The sequence below is a fragment of the Enoplosus armatus genome, chromosome 6 (assembly GCF_043641665.1).
Source record: "Enoplosus armatus isolate fEnoArm2 chromosome 6, fEnoArm2.hap1, whole genome shotgun sequence".
Lineage (NCBI taxonomy): Eukaryota > Metazoa > Chordata > Actinopteri > Centrarchiformes > Enoplosidae > Enoplosus > Enoplosus armatus.
Window position 1 is genome coordinate 13,134,655 of NC_092185.1, and position 21,425 is coordinate 13,156,079.

At 40.2% G+C, this 21,425-nt stretch overlaps 2 protein-coding genes across 4 annotated transcripts; one reads left to right on the forward strand and one right to left on the reverse strand.

Annotated features, from left to right (window-relative positions):
• Positions 1–1,900: 1,900 nt before the first annotated feature.
• Positions 1,901–11,631, reverse strand: caprin1b (cell cycle associated protein 1b). Of its 3 annotated transcripts, none has more exons than XM_070907113.1 (18): positions 11,512–11,631; positions 9,912–10,076; positions 9,638–9,700; positions 9,428–9,514; positions 9,101–9,339; positions 8,589–8,671; positions 6,718–6,978; positions 6,548–6,600; positions 6,382–6,465; positions 5,458–5,625; positions 5,275–5,383; positions 5,087–5,148; positions 4,910–5,002; positions 4,139–4,285; positions 3,628–3,781; positions 3,242–3,418; positions 2,547–2,653; positions 1,901–2,446 (listed from the first exon to the last, which is right to left on the reverse strand). In XM_070907113.1, the coding sequence occupies exons 2-18, from the start codon at positions 10,074–10,076 to the stop codon at positions 2,360–2,362; spliced, it is 2,139 nt and encodes a 712-aa protein (XP_070763214.1). In that variant the 5' UTR covers positions 11,512–11,631; the 3' UTR covers positions 1,901–2,359. The 3 variants fall into 3 exon arrangements, with proteins under 3 accessions (XP_070763214.1, XP_070763216.1, XP_070763213.1); XM_070907115.1 differs by having other exon boundaries at positions 1,901–2,431; positions 3,242–3,421; XM_070907112.1 differs by having other exon boundaries at positions 3,242–3,421.
• Positions 11,632–16,986: 5,355 nt separating this feature from the next.
• On the forward strand, positions 16,987–21,016 carry lmo2 (LIM domain only 2 (rhombotin-like 1)). The gene is made up of 3 exons (XM_070907265.1): positions 16,987–17,618; positions 18,681–18,896; positions 19,870–21,016. Exons 1-3 carry the CDS (start codon positions 17,578–17,580, stop codon positions 20,093–20,095), a joined length of 483 nt encoding a protein of 160 aa, XP_070763366.1. The 5' UTR covers positions 16,987–17,577; the 3' UTR covers positions 20,096–21,016.
• Positions 21,017–21,425: the final 409 nt, after the last annotated feature.

A 21,425-nucleotide genomic window follows, 5' to 3' on the forward strand; every position in this document is an offset into this window, starting at 1 on the left:
AAATGCAAAGACACGTGTGTGACAGACAGTTACATGGACAAGAATGAATCTTTAAACAAGCCCATTGCTACTGAGACTGGGGAGCGAGAGATTACCTGATCTCTCCCACGATCTCCCACCACCACAAACATGCTACGATGTTGCTGAGCGACTCCATTCTCTATCTGGACCCGGATCCGGTTGTCTACCTTCTTGCGGACTGTTGCCATCGTCTTCCTGGTACTGAGAGAAACAAGAAAAGTCACCTACAAAATCGCATGAACACACAGAAGCGAATATCAGTGACACAGTGCGACATAAACAGCACAGTTACACCCATAAAGTGCTGTCAACAGAGTTAGGGAGAATGATTGACTGGAGCTAACTTGCAGCCAAAACAAATGAGAAAATGGCAGCAGATAATTTAAAATCTGCCAAAACGCGAAGAACAAACAACAAGAAATTAAAGCGTCGTTTCAAACACACATTTCTAATCACCTTCTGATGCAGACAAACTCTGTTTAATCTTCATAAAACTCCAACAAGTCCAGGGCTGAATTTACATGCCAGCAATCATGCTGTTGATACACTCACGTGGAGACATCCGTTCATGGAGGACCCCCGGCGTGACGTCAAAACTGCGCGACGTTCACCTATAAAAATATACCGATTAGTCCCCGAAATCGGACTCACAGGTATGATTCTCTACAACAGAAACCGAAGGCATAGAAATATATACGTTTATTACTGAAACGATTTGTCGATAGACTTAACCTAATCGGCAACTATTTTGGTGATTGGTGAATCGTTACTTTGTAAGCAAGGGTGTCAAATAATAACTGGTTATGACTTTTCAAGTGTAAATATGGTGTCCTTTATAGTACATCAAATATATTTGGATTTGGGACTGATTGGATGGTAAAAGAAAGCTATTTGGAAACTTTAACCGTTGCTCTGGGAAATTGTGATGGACATTTTATGCTATTTTCTGATATTTTGAAGACGACTAATTCGATAAACTAAATAGTTGCAGACCTATTCTTCTCTAACCAAATTGCATTAAACTATTGTGTTGTATTATATTTCTGCGTTAAGAGGTTTAGTGGTTGAGATTAGGGTCCAGCATTAGGTTTAGGTTTATTTGATATAACTGGTAATACCGACAAAGGAGGCTGGATATATACTAATTTTGCCTGTCAGCATCAGATCAGGGGTAAAAAAGCCCAGGGCCCATTCAGCACGCGCTTGTCTGTGGCACAATACCTACCAACCACAGCATGACTTGTGGCTTACAGTTTAATTTCACTTTAATCAAAGCAACTTGTTGGCTCTAGAAATAGAAATAACATTTAGAACAAACACAACTTCTGACATAAAACGAAGACTTGAATGGCAAAAACTCTGAAAAGCTGATACAAAAATCCAACTGACATGTTATTTTAATATATATTTATGTCAGGAAACTAAATTTTGAGCAGAATATGGTATTCATTAATTCAGTGTCACGTTAGTGGCTATTACTCTGATTAGCCACGAGGGGGTGCTGTATCACCAGCTGTCAAATCATCATGTCATGTTGACACATTTTACATTACTCTCCATTATGAGGGCTGTAAACTGGCTTGAGAAACTGCACACGGACACATTGATGAACAAGACAGAATTTAATGTCGTGTGACAACCTCACAAGACATTAAATGTAGAACTAAAATTAACAGAAACTAATGAATCCTTGCTGAAAACTAAGGTAATAAATAAAACATTCAAAATAAAAGCACCTCAAATACAACAAAGCAATCATTAGAATAGAAAATGATCCACTGCAGCATTAAATAGTTAACATATTTTGCACCCTTACCTTGTGACTGACACATGCTGACCTGTACAGCAGAAAACTGAGGCTGAAGCATGAGTATGCAACACAACTTTATTGAAACTCTTGAAGCAACATCAATTTACAAACAAGGAAACGGGAGCTCATTGAACATAAAATCCTTTTTTTTTTTTTAGAACCAAAATGACAGAAAAGAAACTGAGAAAGGGAATAAACTCCCAAGGATTGGACCAGCAGTGGCAGGTGCATTTTTTTATACAAAAAATAACTTATGAAATCTTTCAAGTTTACAGGAATATTGTAACACATGGCTTGTGTAAATCGATGATTGGATTTACAGCTTAGCTTGTGTTTTCGACTTAAAATGATTCAATATTTCCAAATATCAAAGCAGGCATTACTTTGATTTAAAAAGAGACAAGAAAAATACCACTGATGAAGAACAAACAAAAGAGAACATGAGTGAGCTGGGGCAAATGCATTCTTGAATTTTGAATTTTCAGTGTGGTGCAAGTTAGTCAGTCACAGTCATTATGAAAGGCCTTTTCAGGATCGTATTGCCTGAGTGCTGCCTCTTGACACTCCTCTGGGTCCCTGACCAGCTCCGCGCTTGTAGTTCTGTTGGTAACCGTCCTTGAGCAACAGAGGTGAACAAAAAGGATATACATTTTAGAAACTACTCCAGCAGACAGTAAAGAGGACAAAAACAAAGACAGTGTGAGGTCTTTCATACCCTCTGATAATTCCCATTCGAGTAATCCCGAGGTGTGTTGAACTGAGTCGGTCCATAACCAGAGTTTGGAGTGTTGGCGAAAGGAGGACGATAACCATCGTAGCCACCTGGAAATAGGAAGCCTTTAAACTTGAAACTCTTCACTCGAGATTTACAATGGAATAAGCTCCGACTCTTTAGCCCTTTTCAGACCCCTCGTTAAGTATGTGATGGCAAAAGAGGTAGAAAGAAAAAAGAAACTTGTACTACAACAATCAGACCAGCACTCCCTCTATGTTTTTATCTTATAAATTCATTCTGAATATCCAGCAAAACACTTTACATGCAGCACATGAGCAAATAGGAATTAAACAAGATTTACAACATCATGTCATGACATTCAAAACATTACAAAACAGGCAGCAGAGCTCTGTAATAAACAATGAAATTGATGAGAAGTTTTATTTCACTGTCAGAAGCAGTATTGCTCTCATGATGGTCATTGAGGCTTCAAAATGAATTTTAAAATCATCACTGACACAACCCAGATACTTTCTCAGTGTACAAGGTCCCATCATGTCTGAATAAAGGCATAATGTAACTGACACCTATGTCTGAATGACATTACTGTAAGAGACGGATGAAGCCAGCAATGTTACATATTCCATGTCTGAAAAGGGATTAAGTGAAAATAATGGATTCATTTGTGAGCTCACCTCTGAATCCATTCGATGAGCCTCTGTAGCCATTGATCATGCCCCGGGCATTGCGAGGTCCGCCGCGAGACATGCCTCTACTGTTGTAGAAGGACTGACCCTGCCTGCCGAAGCCAGGGCCCTGCTGGGAAGGCTGCTGATGGCCCCCTGACTGGTCTTGGGAGTGGAAGGCACCAACTACTAAAAAAAAAACAAACAAAAAAAACAAAACATTGAAAATAACATAGGGTTGGGTGCCCCAAAACAGAACAAAATCTCCAGTCAAAGTCGAACACGCAGTAACACAAATGAAAGGAGTTCAACTGGGATGTAATCTCAGGAAGACAAACATGGAACAATCAATTCAGTAAGTAAATAATGAAAATCAATGCTGAAAATCTGCCCACCAGACTGCAGTTGTTCCGACTGCATCTCTGTCTGCTCCACAGGATGCTGCGACTGGCTGCCGAAGGCTTGGTTGTAGCTGTTCTGGTATTGGCTGGCCTGGTTCAAAGCCTCCGTCTCATTAGCTGGCGGGACTGGGGCATTGAGGTTGAACACCTGAGGGGCGAACAAGGGCAGCATTGTGGTGAAGCCAAAACCAGAGGAAAGGTCACAGGCTCATTAGGCGCAAAGTCCATTACTCACCATTTCCTGGATAAAGCGGCTTCACTAAAAACCAATACAACTGCAATATGATGAGAGGGCACTTAAGGACTCCACAAGCAATTCCTAATGGAAGTCATTAATGCATTTCTATTCTGATTCCACTGGCAGTGATGCACAAAGTCCTGCAAAGAACTTTTTATCTACATGACAGGCCAGATATTCCAGCCTTTTGAGTTAATTTAAACATTAAATGTTTTTAATACAGGTACATTTGAAAATAGGGAGGAAGTGTCATCACAAGGGCCTTACTGTCTGCATTGACTGGAATGGTGCTGCGTTGACGTTGATGCCACTGCTGTGAGGAGCTTTGGAAACAGGCTGGAAAACCTGCGTTTGAGAGGCAGGTGGGAGAGCTGTAGAGGGTGGAGGCTGCTCTGACGACAAGGACATGGAGGTCTGTTGAAGATGGGAAACACAACGCAAGTTGCATAAACACATTTTCATGTACGGCGCGGGAAAGTTAAATCAGGAGGTTGAAAAATGTCTCACTGTCATTTCTATTTGAGTGCAGCTTCACAATTCAAATTCTTTACATTTTCTTGGCAGGATCAAACGATGCTTGTGTTCATTAAATATGATGTGATAATTGAGGTCATGTACTTGGTATTTTCTCTGGCTATTTGTACTTAGAAACCTATAATTATATACTTATACAAGGTATTTTACAGGCTGATTCCAGTATGTTTAGACTCCATATACTTAAATTTGACTACTTTTAAGTAAACACAGGACAAGGGCTGGGTCCTCTGCAATGCATATTAAATACATGCCCAAATAAAGTTTCCCCTAAGATACTTGACATTTGTAGATACTCGATGTGACGGATACACGGAATACAACTATATAGAAATATCTCACATTATGAGCGTCCATATTCATTTCCCATAATGTTTCTACTTTCATAACCAGTAAATCAATGTGTTCGACCATGAACCAAAAGACAATACATTGAACACATGAATCCAGGACTTGAATCCTTTAAGTCACAAAGGGACTCCTTCACAGAACAGCACGGTTTACCTGGATGGGGTCGATGGATTCTGTTGAGGGTCGAGGATCTGGCGTGTGTGAGGTCTGATACATGGGGGGCGGAGTTGGGGAGACGATAGGAACCTTAAAACATAGAGTAAAAATTAAATACATTGTCTTCATGGTGGCTACACAATCAGTGTTGTCTGCTCAAGTTTGACTACTTACTTGTGTGGGCTCAGGTTGGGCAGGAACAGAGTTGGGTTGCGATAGTCGGGACTCTGGGTGAACTAGCAAGATTGGAATGAAGCAGTTTAGTGAACTAGAAAAGCCATTTCAAGCAAGTGTCATTTTTTATTTTTTATTTTTTACACACCACATGACACCAGAGCTGAGTTTCTCTTTGTAAAACGTACCTGGAGGACACACCATCTGTGGTAAGTCCATGTTCTGAGTGGGTTTCATAGGCTGCGCTGAGACAATGGCCGGGTCAATGGGCTGTCCGTCAAACTCCAGCATGGAGTCCTGAGGACAGAGAAGTGATGAGCACCGTGTTTAACATCTACAGAGAAAAGTTGCTCCTTGCACTAAGTCCTCACCTGCATGAAGTTGTACGTTCCCTGCATCTGTGCCATTAAGTCTTGCACCACCTGCTTCCTGACCAAGGGGTCAGTGAGCGGCACAGGAGACGCCAAGTTCAAGGGGTGTGTCTCCATGGCAACAGGGGAAGCCGCAGGCTGCACAGGCTGCTGCATGGCACTGACTGCCTGAGAGTGCAAGACAGACAGAAGAGATGAATAAGAAAAATACAGGAGGCTTATTAGATGCTACCTGTGGCTTATTTTTACATCATCAGCTGATAATTAAACATAGCATGATTTGAGCATGCCAGTGTAGAAAGTTCTTCAATGACTTTGCTTATGTATGTGTTCATTAGTTTGATCACAACAGTAAGGCAAAAAAACATTCACAAGCCTAAGAGAGTGATGAAAGAGATCCATTTAAATATTGACCATGCATTGTTTTGAGGTTGCCAACAAACGTTCTGGACAATCTTTCCAAGCAAATCATGATAATCTGATACAGTGACAAATATAATCTGAACTTCGCATAACCAGTTTAAACATGACATGGAAGAAAATACAGATGTCACGTGATAACAGTAGTAGCCCCTCAGCAATACATTTGAGCAAAGTGCATCCACACAAGATCTTTTTTTGTACAGATTTTTCATTTATAGTAATATTGGCTGAAGAATGACATGCTGTATGTAGTCAAGTTACAGAGTTTCAATTAAAATATCTTGTACTCATTTGCAAATTCTGCTTTCTACTGCAGCATCAAGTCCATTCTCATCAATTCATTAAGTTACAAATTAATTTATCATTTTTTTTAAATGTGCTGTTTGATTAGCATAAACTTCCACTGACATACTTCAAACGGTGATATGGATTTATGTCCCAGCCAGCCAAAAAGAGGGGAAAAAGTCAACTTCAATCCCAGAAAACATCAGCGCAGAATACCTCTGTTTCCGTGGTCCACTCATCCCCCTGCTCCTTCTCACTGCCGCTGTATGTGCCGTCTGGAATGAACTGTCTGTTTACAAACTGGAGGAGAAAAAAAACAAAATCAGTGAAATTATATAAATCAGCCCCAAGACTTCACTGGAAAGGGGTAAATTAATCTCACCTCTGTTGTTTCCACCGCAATGGGCTCTGTGAACTCTTCAATTATTTCAGTTTCTGTAAAGAGAATAACTATTTAGAGAATGCAGAGCTTACTTCTTTATTTCTTGATTACATTAGCAGTTTTAAAAAGAGCGTGTTTTGTGCAGAATGACATCAGAGAAGTGTCAAGACCTGGATCAACAGTCTGCTCTTCTGCTTCTGACGATTCAGCTACTGCTGTTGCTGCCGCTGCTGTTGCTGCCGCTGCTGCTGTTGCTGCTGCTGCTGTTGCTGCTGCTGTTGCTGCTGCTGTTGCTGCTGCTGTTGCTGCTGCTGCTGCTGAGGCTGGCTCTTCCTCCTCTTCCTCCTCACACACCCCGTTTTGGTGAGATGGAACCCGGTCAAAGTACCCGCTCAGCAGAACCTGGTCCAAAGTCTCTTTCAGTGCCTTGTCTAGCAGAGGAATAATATAGCAATCAATTTATTGGAAAGTCAAGCCATAAAAGACAACATCCAATCATCATATTTACAAAGTTCAAATCATTATATTGTGAGCTTTGAATTATTAACTATCGATCAGAGTGGAGTGATGTTCTAAGATGTTAAACAGAAGAAGCATCTTCAATGTCAATTTAGGCTCTTGGAAATTGTGATGGACATTTTTCACTATTTCTGACATCATATAGAACAAACTATTGAGAAAATTGGCAGATGAATCAATAATGAAAATAATTAGTGGCAGACCTTCTTTTCAGAAATGAAAATAGTGTTGTTTCAGGGCTATAAATGCCAAACTGCCATAATACAACAGTCACACGATGAACTGAAAACTATAGCAACATCAACATTAATTCATGGGAAAACCCAAGGCCTGATAGGAGCTAATACGTCCTAAATTGCCAACTGACTAGATTAGAAATATGCTACTAGAACAATCTAGTAATTCACTAGAAAACACTAGAAGAGCCCTTAAGCTAGCTCAGGCATTTCCACTTTTGGCTCTTCAGGCAAAGCAGTGTTATTTTCTTTACTGCCTCGTGCCTCAGGCCAAGAAGTCTGCTGCTGCCTGAATAAATATCACCCTGAGTCACCAAGTGAGACCTCCTTACTGAGGTGAAATGGTTGGCTGGTGTCACAACAGTGAACTGGGTCACCAGTATCCTAATGTGGCTCCAGAGATCTGACCAGTGGAACCACAGGCGACAGGGCCACTGGCACCCTGCCCTGCTGCTGAGTCAGGATAAGCCCACAGCGCTCAACCCCCAAGCAGAATGCAGCAGTGCGAGTCCTGAGGCCAGATCGCTGAGAATGCAGTACGCCAATATCCCCAAGCCCCGATTATTCACATCAGAGCACTGCACACATGCTGCATTAACAAAATACAATACACATGCTACATTAACATTTGAAGACTGGTTAATGGCCTGCAGTACTTCATGACAAGAAGGTTTTGTTTAGAGCATTTGCCGTCTTTATCCAACTCGCCTTGGGATCACTCAAAAGTATGTGAGAAATTACTTATGGCCAGCTTCAACACAATAAAAAGCTTACTGATGACTGCGCTGTCACCAACCATCTGACAAAATGTCCTGCCAACAATTTTCACCACCAGCTGGGCACATAAATAAAGCCAGTTTGTCTTGAATAAAAAAAAACAACTTAATTTTGCTATAAATTACTGTAGGGTTGCAACTACTAATTATTTTCAATATTGATTGATCAGACAGTTATTTTCTCTGTGAAATTATTACTCGTTTGTCTATAAGAATGTCAGTAAATAACGAAAAATGCCCATCACAGTTTTCACAAATTAACATCTTCAAATTGCTCATTTTGTCTGTAAAAACAGTCCAAAACAAGGAAGTAGGAACCAGAGGACTTTAGGAATCTCAAATGATTAACTGATCATCAAAATACCTGCAGATTAATTTTCTGTCGAACAGACAGTTTCAGCTGTAAATTGCAGCTTGTGCTGAAAATAATTAGCCAAAGCAATCATGAACCAACATATTGAGCTCTTCTGCTTGCAACCATTTTTATGCTGCATGTTGAATTTGACTTACATGTTGTTCCAACCACAGCCTTGTCCTTCCCTTCCAGCAGGTCCCAGAGGTGCACAGATGCTTCTTCATACTGGTCAGCCAACCTGCAGGTATAGAGATATCAGAATCAGAATCAGAAATACTTTATTGATCCCCGGGGGGAAATTGTACAGTACCGGTGCTCCCATTCAAGAGTAGAAAGTAGCATAATTTAGAACTAAAAGTTTGTACAAAATATAAAAATAAGAAATACAAAATACAAAATATACACATTTACAGTATTTAAGTGAAATGAGGTGAAATGAAAAATGAAATGAAAATACAAAATATACACATTTACAGTATTTAAGTGAAATGAGGTGAAATGAAAAATGAAATGAAAATACAAAATATACACATTTACAGTATTTAAGTGAAATGAGGTAAAAATATATACAACATACGTTGTTGTATGGGTCCCCTTGTTAAAAAGGAAAAAAGAAATACAAGATGTATTTTGCAAATGTATCCAGAAATCAGTGCCTAAGACTAACCTGACGTTTTGGTCACGGTCCGGCCCCACTAACTTGTAGAACTCATCAAAAGCTGTGAGGTCTGTATCTGTCAGCAGCGGTGAGCCGGCGACTCCCTGCTTCATGTCCTGCCGCACGGTGTCGTCTCCCAGCCGGTCCAGGAGGAACTGCAGCTCCAAAACTGTCTTCAGCCTCCTCTGCTCTGCCTCCTCCCGCTGCAGCTGCTCCCGCCGTGCAGACTTCTTCACCACCTTCTGGATCTAATGATAAATATACATGAGGACACATAAAGTCAAGTGAGGACACGGCTCTGAGGGAAGAGCTCCAGAAAACCAGAGTCATCCTTACATCTTGTCCCAGTGTGATGAACGTCTTCTGCAACTCTCGGGCAAATTCCAGGTTATTCATGATTTCCTGGTATTTGGCGAGGGCCTCCTAACAAGACCAAGAAAAAAAAAAGAGAAACTTTACACACATTGCTGGATTGTAAAGTCTTTGTAAGAATGACAGGATTATTTGTGTTTATGTACAAAATAATGAAGGCTTCAGTCTACCCACCAGCTGGTCCTGATTGAGACGCTCCCCGCTATTCTTCTTGACTTGATAATCATCCAGTTTGCTCTGTAATAGAACATCAAAAATGCAGCAAACAGTTCTGAAATTAAACACATTAAGTTGAGAAATGATTGTCGTCAATTTTTATGGGCACTTCAGCGCTGGATTACTTCTGAGTGGGACACCCATCATGCCTCATACTTTAACCAACAGGGATGAAGCTACATGCTGTTTTCCAAGGAAGGATCTGAAACAAATGGCTGTCGACAGTATTCACCTTTTTCTTCTCCATGTTGCGGGCCTTCTTATCGATGACACACAGCACTTGCTTCAAGACTTCGGACTGTCCACCGAGTGCAAAATTGCCCATTGACCCTGGAGCGGATCCCACATCTGGGCTGACAGACTGCATTGTCCCATTTGCATTCATCACTGAGGGCATCTAGAAATAAAAGTGAGAAAGGTAAATGTCTGGTGGTAATTAAGAGATGCCTTCATCAAAATAAAAATTACATGAATTCATAAACAAAGGATTAATTGAAAATAACTCGTCAGCATGAGTTGAAACCTGAAACCAAAACTATCATTGGACAGACTATTACGCAACAAATGCTGAGTGATGACTATGTCATGGGTCTAGGGCTGCAGCGATTATTAATGTTATCGATTAATCTGCCGATGATTTTCTCAGTTAAATTAATCATTTGGTCTATACAGTAGAAACGCACCACTCAGAAACTCGGTATCAGTGCAGATACTTTGTCGTTGTCATTATACATTACATTAATTCAGCCATGGCAGGCCCCTGACTCAGCTCTTAGTGCCACAGCTATCCCTGGCCTCATGTTACCTTACATAAAACTTATTCAAATTAATTTCAAGCAGCAAAGTATACACATTTTAAAATTAAAATAATAAGCACTGGTATCGGTAGATAATCTGAGTTGAGGTATCAGGAGAGATACAGTGGGAGAGTGCATCCTAACAAAACAGTGAAAAATGTCCATCACAATTTTCCAAAACCCAAATCAACATACTTATGTTTTATCTGACCCACAGTCCAAAGCACGAAGGTATCAGTTTACACCTGAAAACCTACGGAAACCACCAAATATTCACAACCGAGAAGCTGGATCTTGTTTATCAAAATTGTTTTTGATTAATTTCAGTCCCCTAATCGATTAATCAACTGTGTCAGCTGTACATGAGATATCGTCAGATAGCATGATACAGGGGGACTAGATAAAAAGACTGACAGACAGATTTATACTACATGAATCAAATGTCACAGAGATTATCTATGCATTATCAAAAGCAATTGTAATACGAGTAATATCTGGAATAACGGAGGAGGTTTACGCAGTTGAGGTGGGATTTAATAGCATAAAGGAAATATGTATTATACACTGCAGGTGGTGCATCAAAGTAATCCAACTGTTATGTGTAAACGATATATAAACATTAAGTATAACTCCGTAACAAAGGAAGTGTACCATTACCAGACTTTCTCTCCAAGCCCCAAAGCCATTTCATCATAGCAACTGGCTAACTAGTCCAAACTGTTTGTAAACTAGAAGGAGGACATTTATGAAGCCTGCATTTCTCCTTATCAAAATATGTTCACTATAACTTCGGCTACAAGTGTGTATATTCGACTAACAGATGTGTGGCCCAGATATAGCAGTGCGGTCAGCTCGCCGGTGTGATCACTGAGGTTTGGTAAAATGGCCCTGGCCGCACAACCGTTAGCACAAGCCATTCACTTAGCATCTTCACGCACTGCTAGCTTGGTTGTCTTGTAGCTACAGCGACGCGTGCTAACCAGCAGCCGGCCGGGAGCCTCGTTACCTTGGTAGCACGACTCCTGATTCACCCACCTTGATGTTATATATCCACAGGGGAGCTTGCTAGCGAAATGTACGAAACGGCCAAGTTGTTGTTATTGTTGTGTTGCTTTATTTTCTCTTTCACTCTAGTGTGGGATCCGCCCCGCCGGCCTCACCGACAACTGAGACGGTTCGAAAGACGGAGAAACTCTTTATAAAGGCGAAGGTCCGTTTTCAGCTGTCAAAGATATGCCCGAACAGATAAACCACAAAAACAAACCTTGATAGTGCATAATGTTTATTAATAACAGCATTTTCACTTATAAAACAAAGTCATTAATTTAACAGTTTAATAACTGGTTCACCTTGCCGCAATTGAACTTTATGAAGTTGCTATTTGTGATCAGGCAAAGTAGTCTACAGCCTCTTGGCAGAAAATCTGCACAATCATTAGCTTTGATTAGGCTATCCTATCTCTATCCCTATAGGCTACCATATACAGTATTTCATTCTGCAGCAGCTGTCCCATCCCGTTGTAAGCATTGGCATATGCTGGTTCACAGCTGTCTCTCTACACAATCCATTAGTCATGACAATTCATGACTGTTCAAGCTCATGAACATAAAAATGGGTATTTAAATATCTGACGATGACAGTCACTGAAACTTTAAAAGTTGAAGTTACATTTTGAAGTTAAAGTTATGTTTACTACTTTGCAAAGTATTAGGTTGCAAGCTGTAAAACAAAAGCCTAATTTCAAATCCAGAAACTAGACACACAACTAAAACCAAATATGGATATCTAAAAATATAAGAACATTTCAAAAAGAATAATAAAATAATCCATTAACCAATTAAAGTAATGATAATAACAATTAATTAATTAATAATACACATTTAACAAGTTATTTTAGATTTCTGAGTAGGCCCAACACTAAAATGGGCTGCACAAAGTGAAAGTCAGAAATCTAGGGCTGTTTGAGTCAGCCTTGTGACCTTGTGAACTATTTCGTCTTAAAGATATTTTGAAGATGTTTCGCCATTGTTAGAATTTTTAGAAAACTGTTAGAGCAAGATCTGGCATCCACTATTTGCATGTTTTAGTGTTTGGGAGAGTTAAACCATTCACAAATCTATCTAATCTATTAAATCTATGACTTGAAATAAATGATTTGCCAGAAAAATAACAGGTTAACCACTATGTTCATCAATAGGAGGACTACCAAACACTGCCCACGTAGTCTGCCCCTTCTAGAGAAATGTATTCTAAATCAAGATGGATGTGAGTTACAGGTGAGAGGGCTCATGGCCTTGGAATATTATGTGATACAAAGTTTAATAACCTTTTCTGGCCCAGTTTTCCTAAATTATGACCACAGCATGTACAGAGTTGTCAAGTTATTATCTAAATATGAGAGGGGATTTCTTTTGAATTGTATTTTCAAGAACATAGAGGTTAGCTCTAACAGTATTTTTTAGAAATCATCATCTACAGTATTTCCCAATAAATTGATCACGCTTAGAACATATCAAACAAATATCACAACAAATAACTGCCAGTTTTACAACCTGCATCTCTGTTGTCCTGACTCCAATGTTGACAAACTCTGCAGTACACTTTTAACACAAGAAAAAAAGTCTAATCTTTCCCAAATTGAGAAGCCATTAAATAATGATATCGTATAATAAGCTGTGCAAACACTTAAGTAAATGGAAAGTCTGAGATATATGCAAGAACAGAACTGGTTCCAGAGATCATGCCAGTGCTGCTGTCAGCTTCAGCTCAAAATTAGTTTTGTTACTTGCATCAGTAGATGGCAGTAAAGCTCAACAGTATGAACAACAAAACACTGTCAAAGTAAAACTGTGGTTGGAGAGAAAGTTCAGTTTATGTGTATCCTCTGACTCTGAAATATGCAGACCCTCTATCTATTTTAATAAACTGACTCACAAATTTACCATTATAAGACAACAACAAGACAGCACATAGACACACTGAATAAACGCTGAAAAGTTCCCAACTCAAAACAATTGAATACATTTTTGATTATCTAACTTTTCCAATATCTTTGTGGCTGCTAATATGTTTTTCTGTTCTTACTTCGCCTTCCAGCACATATTTTACGTCAGTGTCTAAAGGGGAGCAAGCTGACCAGAAGAATGTGAAACCCGCTCTCTTTTGTTTTGCCAAATACAGGAAGCAGTTAACATGGCTGCACAGCTTTTTGATTGCACTGTTCCACTGAAAGTGTTTTCTTTTAGGGACAATACTGATTATGGGAGGATCCCGAGGATAAGTGAAGCTCCCTTTTAACGAGTGACTCATTTCCGCAGTCTGCTGTATTTCAATCAAACAACAACACTGAACACAGTCCACCGGCCATTTTCTAAAAGAATTCCAGGGTGGTTCCTCGTCTGACCTCTGACCTCAACACCTTGACATCTTAAAACTTACAATGAAAACCTATGTGATAACAGTGAACAATAAAGCATTTCCACCTTCGTAGTCCTGTACCAGTTTAGGAGGTGGGCTTTAAAACTGTACCCAGTTATCACTTCATTTCAGATTAGGCAGGAAGTGGTCGGTTTTGCTATTGCTGTTCCAGAGTTTGTGCTATCAAAGAGTCAACAATACATCCAGAGCCCTCGTATTTCAGGAAATGGGCCTGCAAGCCTGTCCACATAGTCCATGATGTATGGATAACCATCTTTGTTCCACTGCTAATTAGGAGGTCTATTTAACGGGAGATCTAGCAAGAAGGTGGGATATTGGTTGCACATCCTGCAGCAGCCTTGCTATGCTTTGCTATTCAGTAGAGCAACTTGTAATAAATGAACATTATTTGCTGAATCACGAGAGAAAGGACCACCAGCTGTTTAGTATAACTTTACTGTTCGCTCAGTGCTGACGCTCATTTTCCAGCTGCCCTCAAATTCCACTCTGCTTTCAACTCCATAATGCTCTCAGTACCAAACAGGCAAAACAGGAAGCTGGACACGAGTGACACCACTTCCCAAAAGGTTGTCTACATTCTTAACTGTTTGCTCCCCAGATTCCACCTTAGACAGGAATAAAGGCGGAAAAAAAGTTTTCCATAACATAACATGAATGATTATATATATCTATAAATCTCATTTTAAAAAAATGAAGCTTGCTCCTCCTTTCTGGTGACATTTAGGAAGCCTAAAGACACAGATAAGGGTTTTACCGCCTAATGCCAACAAGCTAGAGTTTTTATGGTGCCTCGTTACTCCTATCATACTGAACCATCTGGAGTCGACCTGTCTATCTGGGAGGCCATGAGTGGGGTGCCATCATGCATGGGAGGGAGGGGTAGGAAGTGAATGCAGTGTGCACCAACCCCCCAGGAAAGCTTTGTCTCTGCGAGCAGGTTGAACATCCTCTGGGCTTTCTCAGTCAACTCCACAGGAAGTAGCGGATGACTTGGGTGTCATATCAGTACTGACTTTCTCTACTCTTGTTTCTCGACTATCATAAATTTGTTGTTGAGCTTTGCGTGTGTGCAATATGACATTTTGAAGAGTTAACACATCATGGTATCAATGTGTGATTTCATTTTCAGCTCTTAAAGCCCCACAGACCATCAGACCTTCATTACAGAGACTTTTGTGCAAATAATGTACAAACCCACTAAACTCTACTTTAGCTCACCATCTTTAACTACCTAAGGGGCGTTAAAGATATTAGGGTTCAAGTGTGTGGCCTTTTTATTTAATTAAGACTAAGAAAGCCACGATAGCCCTTGCACTGTGCTGTTGTGTTGTACAAAGATAGTGGGTGAAAATCTTGTGCGGAAAATGTTTTTCATTTGAAGGACACGTAGTTAAGAGTTTTATCTCTGTCAGGCGGCTCTGCTTTCTGTGTAGCTGGCACAGCACGGTGCCATGCTCACCTTGCTCCTGGGCTTCCTCAGCTTGGTATCTATCCAGTGAGCCTACACAGTCCAACAACTGTGTAGCCCAGGGAGGTGTTCAGCCTGAATTTAGAGTTTGCCTGCGATCTTCCTCCGTTGCATCTGGCTGAGGAGCTGAATGTGGCTGCTGGAGATGAGGTGCTTTATCTCCCTGCCCAGTCCAACTGCTGCCTGTGTCCCTCCCTCCTGCAGGCAGCCCCGACGCATTGGCAGCAGATAAGAGGAAGCGCCCACAGCAGCTCTGGTTTGAAAAGAAAAAGGCTGTGAGGACACCAACTATGTAGGAATATCATTGCATTCATTTCTCACAGAGACAACTTTCAAAAGATTTTATTTTGGGATGTTTCAGAGCATTAGTCATCTTCTCTCGTCCACCAGCTTACAAGTTAGTAAGCCTATCTCGTAATCCAAGAGCTGTAAAGAAGCTCTTGGATTCATTCCCCAGCATAGAGGGGAAGAAACTACAAGAATCATATATATTAAAAATGTATCAACTTTGTATGTTGACATAATATCTGTATGTTATCTGAAATTGAACAGTGGTGGAAAGTCACTAGATTTACTCAAGAACTGTGAAGTGTTTCCTTCTTACTTATTTCTCCCTCTACTCAACTACATCTCAGAGGGAAATGTAATAATAATAATAATAATAATAATAATGATATTAATAATACTATTTTAAGCATATTTACGTGATAATACTCAGTATATCTGGGTCTGAATGAAGACCTATTACATCATACTGTGTGATATGATTTGTATTGTGATAGCTGTTTTCTCTGTATCTGCTCATCATTTCATTATGTGATGCAGTGTTTATTTCTGGTGTCAGTGTTTTTATTATTTCTGCCCAGATGAAGAATGGTCCATATCAGAGTGTTACATTGCGAAGCCCTCACGATAGAAAGACACGTCTTTAATCTTATGGGCACACAGGTCATTATCCTGTGCAACAACATGAAAAAGTATAATTATTTGGGGACTTCAGGGGCTTTCCTGTTACTTTTTTTGTGGGATGAGTTACTACTTTATCATTCTCAATAATACATGGCGACTTTAATCTATAATAATTCACCATATCTTATTAATAATTAATCATATGTTTTGTAGGTAAAATCAAACTATCAGACTATAACTTTCAAATAAATGTAGTGAAGTAAAAAGCACATTTACCTCTGAATTTTAATGGAGAAGAAATATAAAGAAGCAGGAAATACTCGAGTAAAGTATAAGTAGGCTACCTCAAAATTGTCCTTAAGTACTTGAGTAAATGATAGTTACTTTCCACCACTGTTAATGATGAGATTTTTCACAACTTGTCAATGTTGCTTAATGGCTTTGAACATACTGTGAATAAAGTCACAGGTTACAACTTATAGATCCTTTATAAAGAGTTCCTCATTAGAAAGTGGTACCAAAAACTCAAAAGGGAACTAATGACTAATAAGACACACTCTCATGACCGAGAAAGTACACAATGCCTGTGCTAATTACATCACGCCGCTCTTTATCTTCTGTCCTGTCGGTTCTTTGCTGAAGCAAAGCAGATAATGAACTCATTAGTCTCAGTCACGACCGACGGAGCAGGCCCGCGCGCTGTCTGGCTGTCGCTTTAAGACCGATTTCCCCCCATTGTCAAACAGTCGTGAGCAGGAAGAGGGAAACGAAAGCAGAGACCGAGGGGGCCCGACGTATTTAAACACGATGCTGCTGCTGCTGCTGCTGCACAATAACGGCGCCTTCACACGGAGGAGCGCGACTGCAGCGCGCGCACTTGGAAAAGACGCACGGACACGGAGATCCCCGCGAGGCACCTTCTGATCGGAGTGATGGTGTTTTAATTCAAAGAGCCGACAGTCCTCAAAGTCGCAGCGGGATGATCACGAACAGGCTGAGATGACATGGAAGTGTCACCGCGGGTTACTGCCTCAGGAAATGATGACAGAGTCCTCCATCATCGCTTAGCTGCTTAGAGCTAAATTGTCTCGTCTTGCGGCCATTTCCACAGGACTCAGCTGCCGTTAATTTAACACACAAAAAGCCTAAACCGGGGCGGAGGCTGTGGGAGCAGGTGCAGCGCGTCTTGGCTTCAATCTTCCCGCAAGCAGCTTCACAGGTAGCCGCTGAGCCGTCGGTGGACTCGGAAACCTAATCTGGATCAGGCTGGACATCATATTTTAGAAATGACATCCACCGTAGAGAGGAAGACGCTGGAGGCCAATGAGTAAGTAGTATAGGTATAAACTGGCAATAATGGGATTTCTGATATTGTATAAAAAAAAAAAAATAAAAAAAAAAGACCTTCTAGTAGGTTTCATCATTGTGATAGACAAACGTGCAATAACTGCAGATGGCTGATAGCATGAGGTCAGGAGGCTCCTGCTGTCAGGCAAGACAAACCATCAAGTTCATGTCCAACTGCAGATTGTTAAGTGTGTCTAAAATGGATCTTGGCAAGAAAAAGTTCATTTTAGTTAAGTTTTATTTAACTTTGCAGGCTGTTTCACAGTTTATTTTGTGTGTTTGTCTGTTTTAGGCACATAGGCCTAACATACTGTAGCTATATGATACGTTTTTCTCCCTCAAAAGCTATAAGATGGTGATGTATAATATTTACATTTGATGAATGGTGTAGCCACAAAACACACACGAAGGCGTGTTGGGTTTGAATATTTCATTTACCGTCATATAGTTTCAATGAAGAGTTGGAACAAGCTGATGTAGAATATTTAGACTATGATGATTTTAACAAGGGGAAAGAAATGGGGAAAAGTCAATTCTAAGGGGTTAATAAAGTCAATACATTTGTTTTGTGGCTACAGTAGCAACTGTATTTACTATCCAGTGGCTCCCTCAGGTGGACAGCATCAAATTACAATTGTACAACTCCAAGTGAACAGATTAAAATTAGTGGACCAACAAATGGCAGATCATAGATAGTAGATAACAGGGCAATTAAATTTAGAATTAGCTGTTATTAATAAATGAGTCGATCACAGAAAATTGATCTGCAGCTATTTTGATAATCCATTCATTGTTTAAGTAGTAAATACCAAACATTCCCTCATTTCCGCTGCTCAGTTTGGACTTCCTGCTTTTCTTCTATATGATAGTACACTGAAAAGCTTTGGGTTGGGAAGTGCAATATGAAAACGTCACTCTGGCCTTTTTTCCACTATTTTCAGATATTTTATAGACCAAATGATTAATTGAGTAATTGAGAAAACAATCATTTGTCGTAGCCCTAGAGTATTAGATTTTCTAACCAGTTGTCTTTCTTGTGTAGGGAGCCGGTGGACGAGGTCCTCCAGATGCCGCCGTCTCTGCTGACATGTGGTGGGTGTCAGCAGAGCATCGGCGACAGATTCTTCCTAAAGGCCATCGAGCAGTACTGGCACGAGGACTGCCTGAGCTGCGACCTGTGTGGCTGTCGACTCGGGGAGGTGGGCCGCCGGCTCTACTACAAGCTGGGAAGGAAATTATGTCGGAGAGACTACCTCAGGTTAGTGTAATGTCATAACATCAGGATTTAATCAAGCAGTTTGGTGATTTGTGTAGGCTAATCATGACACACTGGTTAACAGTCAAGTGTCATAAGTATAGTAAGTAATATTTGTCTTATAGTCATCCAGATCCAATGAGAAAACCAACAAGTATAAGTCTGTGTAGCAAAACCCTGATATGGCTTATTCCTCAGTGCCCGGTGTTTCAGGAAATTACTCAGCCTTTTTTAAATGAAACGCTATATGCCTGACCTGTTTTAAAAGATTTACATCTTCAGGAGCACCTGGCTTGGGCCTGAGTGCCACAGACAGGGCAGAGAAGTTGGAAAGTATTGATTGGTCTTTTCATGTTGACAGTAACAGAAATATATAATATTGGCAGCCTTATCCTTTAAAGAAGTTTAATTTGTTCAACTTAAAGGGACATGGGGAAACAATTTGGCCCTGTATTGATTTTTCCCTCCTTCCTGCTGGACATTGTTACTTTATAGTTTGTAGGAAAGTGCAGAGGTAGATGAGTGGTGGAGATTGCACAAGTGACGCTAGAGTTCGATTCAGGGAGCACATGTTGTTTATGAGTCAGGGACAGGCTGGATTTCTAACCAGGCGAAGTACAAGTCCTGCTTTTACTGAATTTCAGTGGGTTTTTGGTTATTTTAGCCGAATGTTGTGGTCCTGTCTTATAAAGGGGATCTGTGTCAAACTGTGTCACAAGACATTTATTACTTTAATTAATACTGTCCCTTTAGTCCTAAATAATGTTGTGCACAATGAACTGTACCACCCTGTGCATGGGGTGACACCCTGTGGTGGGGCGTTAATAGAGACCCAACAACAGGCCCCCCTAACAGGTCAATCCAGCCACAGTCAGTGGTAAAGATCCACAGTAGTTAAAGTTTCATGGTATCGAGAATGTGTGAATGTTTTCCGTCTTCCTCTCAGGATTATGTTGGTATCTTCTCATCCTTTCAGGCTTTTCGGTCAGGACGGTCTCTGTGCTTCCTGTGAGAAGAGGATTCGAGCATTTGAGATGACGATGCGTGTGCGGGACAAGGTTTACCATCTGGAGTGCTTCAAGTGTGCTGCCTGCCAGAAGCACTTCTGCGTGGGTGACCGCTACCTGCTCATCAACTCAGACATTGTGTGCGAGCAGGACATCTTTGAGTGGACCAAACTCAACAACAACAACATGGTTTAGCAAAATCTGTGGACACGAAGGAGCGTCGCCCTGCCTTTTCCCACTGGCGTTAAAGGGAATGAACCATCGATAAACAGACTTTTTGTGGCATGTGCCGGCTTTATAATGCATCTGACATTCATATGGAATCATTTTAACACAAAAGGAGAGGCTATATCTCTGCATTGCTCCCTGCTGGAGACGAATGAAGACTGCACCAGCAATAACAGAAAGCTTTTCATCTAAGGCTTCATTCTTGAATGCAAAAAATACTTAAACATGCAATAACAGTAAAACACACTGGAATTTTAGCAATGAACAAAAAATCTTTGTCAAGTTTCTTGTAGTCAAACACTGTTACATCGCCTCAGTTGGTCGGAAGTGTTCAATAAGATGTTACGGTAACGTTTTATTTTATGTGTTGGTAATTTCCTGTGAAGAACTATGTAATCTGGTACTACTTATAGGGAAAATAGGAACTGCTCCATTTAACCCCAAGTAAATATTCATTCATTATTGGAAACTTAATTCTCCATATATGTTGCCTGTAGACAAATTTAACATTTGCATGTTCAGCTTACCTGCTGCACTGACTGAAAGACTCAAAGACTGACTCTATTTTCTATACAGTATAAAAGTACGTAGTTCTCTCCAGGAAACTTGCCAAGGAAATTAGTGAGAATTTATTAGGAAATTACAGACCTGTAAAATAAAGTGTTACCTGATTTTCATATTATAAATGGAAAACAATGTCCTGAATGATTGTACTGTATTGCCAGGTTGAGCTTCTGGCGCCCTCTAGTGATCGAGGGAACCCACGCAATACTAATTTTACTGACTCAGGAGATGTTTTCAGTGTCTTTTTTGTAACTGTCATCTCTCTGAACATGCACTCAAGACGGTTTTGGATATTTACTTGTCAGTTTATTAAATAAATTACAATTTAGAGGAACACTGATAGTCTTTGGCGTGAGAGTTACAAAGAAACCTGAAATCCATGAATTCAAAGGAATTATTCAGACAGCCACCAACACACAAGCTGTGTCCCAAATCCATACTACATGGTAACTATGAGCAGGTTTTAGGTATGTATACTAAAACAACACTGATTTTTGAGTGTGCTGTTGAGGGACAGTAGAAAAAGAATGAAAAACAGTAATGAAGGAGCTTCTCATGACTGGAAAAAAATACATACAATTTAAGTTTAATTGGTGGTTGTATTGAAAACCTGCAGCTTGATAGCCTTTGCACAGCGCACATATTGTTTAATTTCCTGTCAGTATGAAGTAAAGTATGTTGATTTGTTGTTCACTAACTGCAAAACAACAATATACTATAAAGATTAGCATAT

What these genes read in the sequence shown, in the direction of transcription:
- lmo2 (XM_070907265.1), top strand. Translation starts at nt 17,578, where the DNA reads ATGACATCCACCGTAGAGAGGAAGACGCTGGAGGCCAATGA. An exon ending in AAGACGCTGGAGGCCAATGA is followed by an intron (nt 17,619 to 18,680) that starts GTAAGTAGTATA and finishes TTTCTTGTGTAG; the next exon opens with GGAGCCGGTGGACGAGGTCC. An exon ending in TGTCGGAGAGACTACCTCAG is followed by an intron (nt 18,897 to 19,869) that starts GTTAGTGTAATG and finishes TCATCCTTTCAG; the next exon opens with GCTTTTCGGTCAGGACGGTC.
- caprin1b (XM_070907112.1), bottom strand. Translation starts at nt 10,076, where the DNA reads ATGCCCTCAGTGATGAATGCAAATGGGACAATGCAGTCTGTCAGCCCA. An exon ending in AGTGGACCACGGAAACAGAG is followed by an intron (nt 5,626 to 6,381) that starts GTATTCTGCGCT and finishes TTGCACTCTCAG; the next exon opens with GCAGTCAGTGCCATGCAGCA. An exon ending in GAACGTACAACTTCATGCAG is followed by an intron (nt 5,384 to 5,457) that starts GTGAGGACTTAG and finishes CTCTGTCCTCAG; the next exon opens with GACTCCATGCTGGAGTTTGA.